Consider the following 2,500-nt stretch of genomic DNA (forward strand, 5'->3'; position numbering starts at 1 on the left):
GAGTAAGATGAGGAATAAGGGAGGAGGGGAGATGAGGGATGAGTGAGATGAGGAATAAGGGAGGAGGGGAGATGAGGGATGAGTGAGATGAGGAATAAGGGAGGAGGGGAGATGAGGTGGGGAAGGGAAGTGAGGGATGGGGAAATGGTGACGGGTTAGAAAAGTAAGCAGGAGTTGGAAAGATGACCGAGGAGAGAGGGTTGGCAAGAGATGGGGAAAAAAAAGGGTAAGAATGAAAGACGCAGAGAGAGAGAGAGAGAGAGAGAGAGAGAGAGAGAGAGAAGAGAGAGAGAGAGAGAGAGAGAGAGAGAGAGAAAGAGAGAGAGAGGCAGAGACAGAGACAGAGGAAGTGACATACAGAGCCAGAGATAGAAAGCCAGACAGACAGACAGGCAGGGAATGCAGGCGCCAGCCGAGGAGCGAAGGCAAGGCGCCACGCGAAGGAAGCCTCAACGAAGCCAATAGAAACCCCAAGCGCGCGGCGATAAGAGTACAGATCTCCCTCCCACAGATTCGTCTTTGCGGCGCCCTAATAAGGCCGCGCCAATAACAGCCCTCTTGCCAGTCGCCCGCGATGACGCAACGCCCCTTTCAGCGACCGCCGGAACTGGAATGCAATCAGGGCCTTTGGAGGACGATTATAGATTACGGACGCTTCCATGCGCGCCTTGAACACTTGCGAGCACAGCGGATGCCGGGAAGTCAACCCCCCCCCCCCCCCCCTCTACCCCTACAACCTCCCTTCAACCCCAAATCATGCCCTACAACCCCCTCAACCTCTACAGCCCTCTCCCCCTGCTCCTACAACCCTTTCTACAACCCCCTCCCACCCCACCGCCCGCTACAACCTCCCTCTACCCCCCCCCCCACCACCCCGTGAGACGAACCGAAATGTAGGACAGGGCACTGGTTCTGCTCAACCGAGAGGCATCGTTTGCAACACTGCAGCGGTTCCAGTTGCGACCTGTGACCCTCTTTGCATCGAGATCAACGAGACAGCAAAGATCGCGAAATATGCTTTGTTGAGTGGGTATTGCTGCAGTTGTTGCATTGTTGTATGTTGCATTGTCTTACCTCTGTAGTGACTGCATTGCGCTTTCCTTGTAGGGAAAGAGTGAGAGGAAGGAATCCATAATCGATATTTTTTTTTTATTTTTTTTTTAATCAGAGAGGACGGGCGAGGTGACCGAGTGACACACACATGCCAGTGATAAGGACTTAGACATGCAGAAAGAGACACGCAAAGACAGGAGATAAAGGGAGATAAACACACACACACACACACACACACACACACACACACACACACACACACACACACACACACACACACACACACACACAGTCCCACGACAACATAATCATGGTAAGTGAGATAAAGAGAAAAAATAGTCTTGAGTCTTGAGAGACTGTAAGACCCAATCAGCTGACTGAAGGACAGACAAACAAATCCTATTGACTGATCCAATCCGTCTCAATGAAATTTTCGTCCAAAAGACTAAAATCCGAGTGCGACCCCCCCCCCCTCCCCCTTTTTTATAAGAAGAAAACAATAGCGATATAATGATATCAAGAGCAATTATGATATCATTATATAATCATAGCAGCATTATATATATATATATATATATATATATATATATATATATACATATATGTACATTCATATTTATCTGCATATCTGCATATATGCAGATATGCAGATATATATATATATATATATATATATATATATATATATATATATATATATATATATATATACATATATATATATATATGCATATATATATAAACAATAAAAACAACAATGCCAACAATCGAAGCAACGATAAGGATGATAATTATTACTATCATTATCACTATTATCTTTAGTCACTATTGTTATTTTTATCATTATAATAATATCACCACTTATAATAACCACAATACAAGCATAATAATGATAACAATAACTATAATAATGACGATAATAATAATAATGATAATAATAATAATGATGATGATGATAATGATGATGATAAGAAGAATAAGAATAAGAATAAGAATAAGAATAACAACAACAACAATAACAGTACGTATATATTCAAAAATATATAAGTAAATAAAGAAAACCATACCCCCCCCCAAAAAAAAAAACACCGAATAAAAAAAGAATACATATGAACATATTTTTCTCCTTTTTTCGTCTTTTTATCGTTTTCTTTTATCTTTTATCCCCTCTCTTAAAGATAAGAATAAGAATAACAACAACAACAACAATACCCGTAATTAAATATTTAAAAATATATAAGTAAATAAAGAAAACCATACCCCGAAAAAAACACTGAATAAAAAAAGAATACATATGAACATATTTTTCTCCTTTTTTCGTCTTTTTATCGTTTTCTTTTATCTTTTCTCCCCTCTCTATTAAAAAAAACAGATATGCGAAAAAGACAAAACGGACACTAACCTGTGGCGCCGCTCGTGCAACCGCCGTCATCGTCGCTGCAACCAT

General features: G+C 41.0%; 1 protein-coding gene across 1 annotated transcript in view; it reads right to left on the minus strand.

Moving 5' to 3' along the window:
* The window catches only part of LOC125024644, a gene marked incomplete in the record, with an annotated part of 9,975 nt that overhangs the window by 6,428 nt on the left and 1,047 nt on the right, over positions 1-2,500 (minus strand). The window contains 1 exon segment of the mRNA XM_047612448.1: positions 2,456-2,500. This exon segment is cut by the window's right edge and continues 22 nt beyond it. Coding sequence (XP_047468404.1) covers positions 2,456-2,500 — 45 coding nt within the window.

The sequence above is a fragment of the Penaeus chinensis genome, chromosome 4 (genome assembly GCF_019202785.1).
Source record: "Penaeus chinensis breed Huanghai No. 1 chromosome 4, ASM1920278v2, whole genome shotgun sequence".
NCBI lineage: Eukaryota > Metazoa > Arthropoda > Malacostraca > Decapoda > Penaeidae > Penaeus > Penaeus chinensis.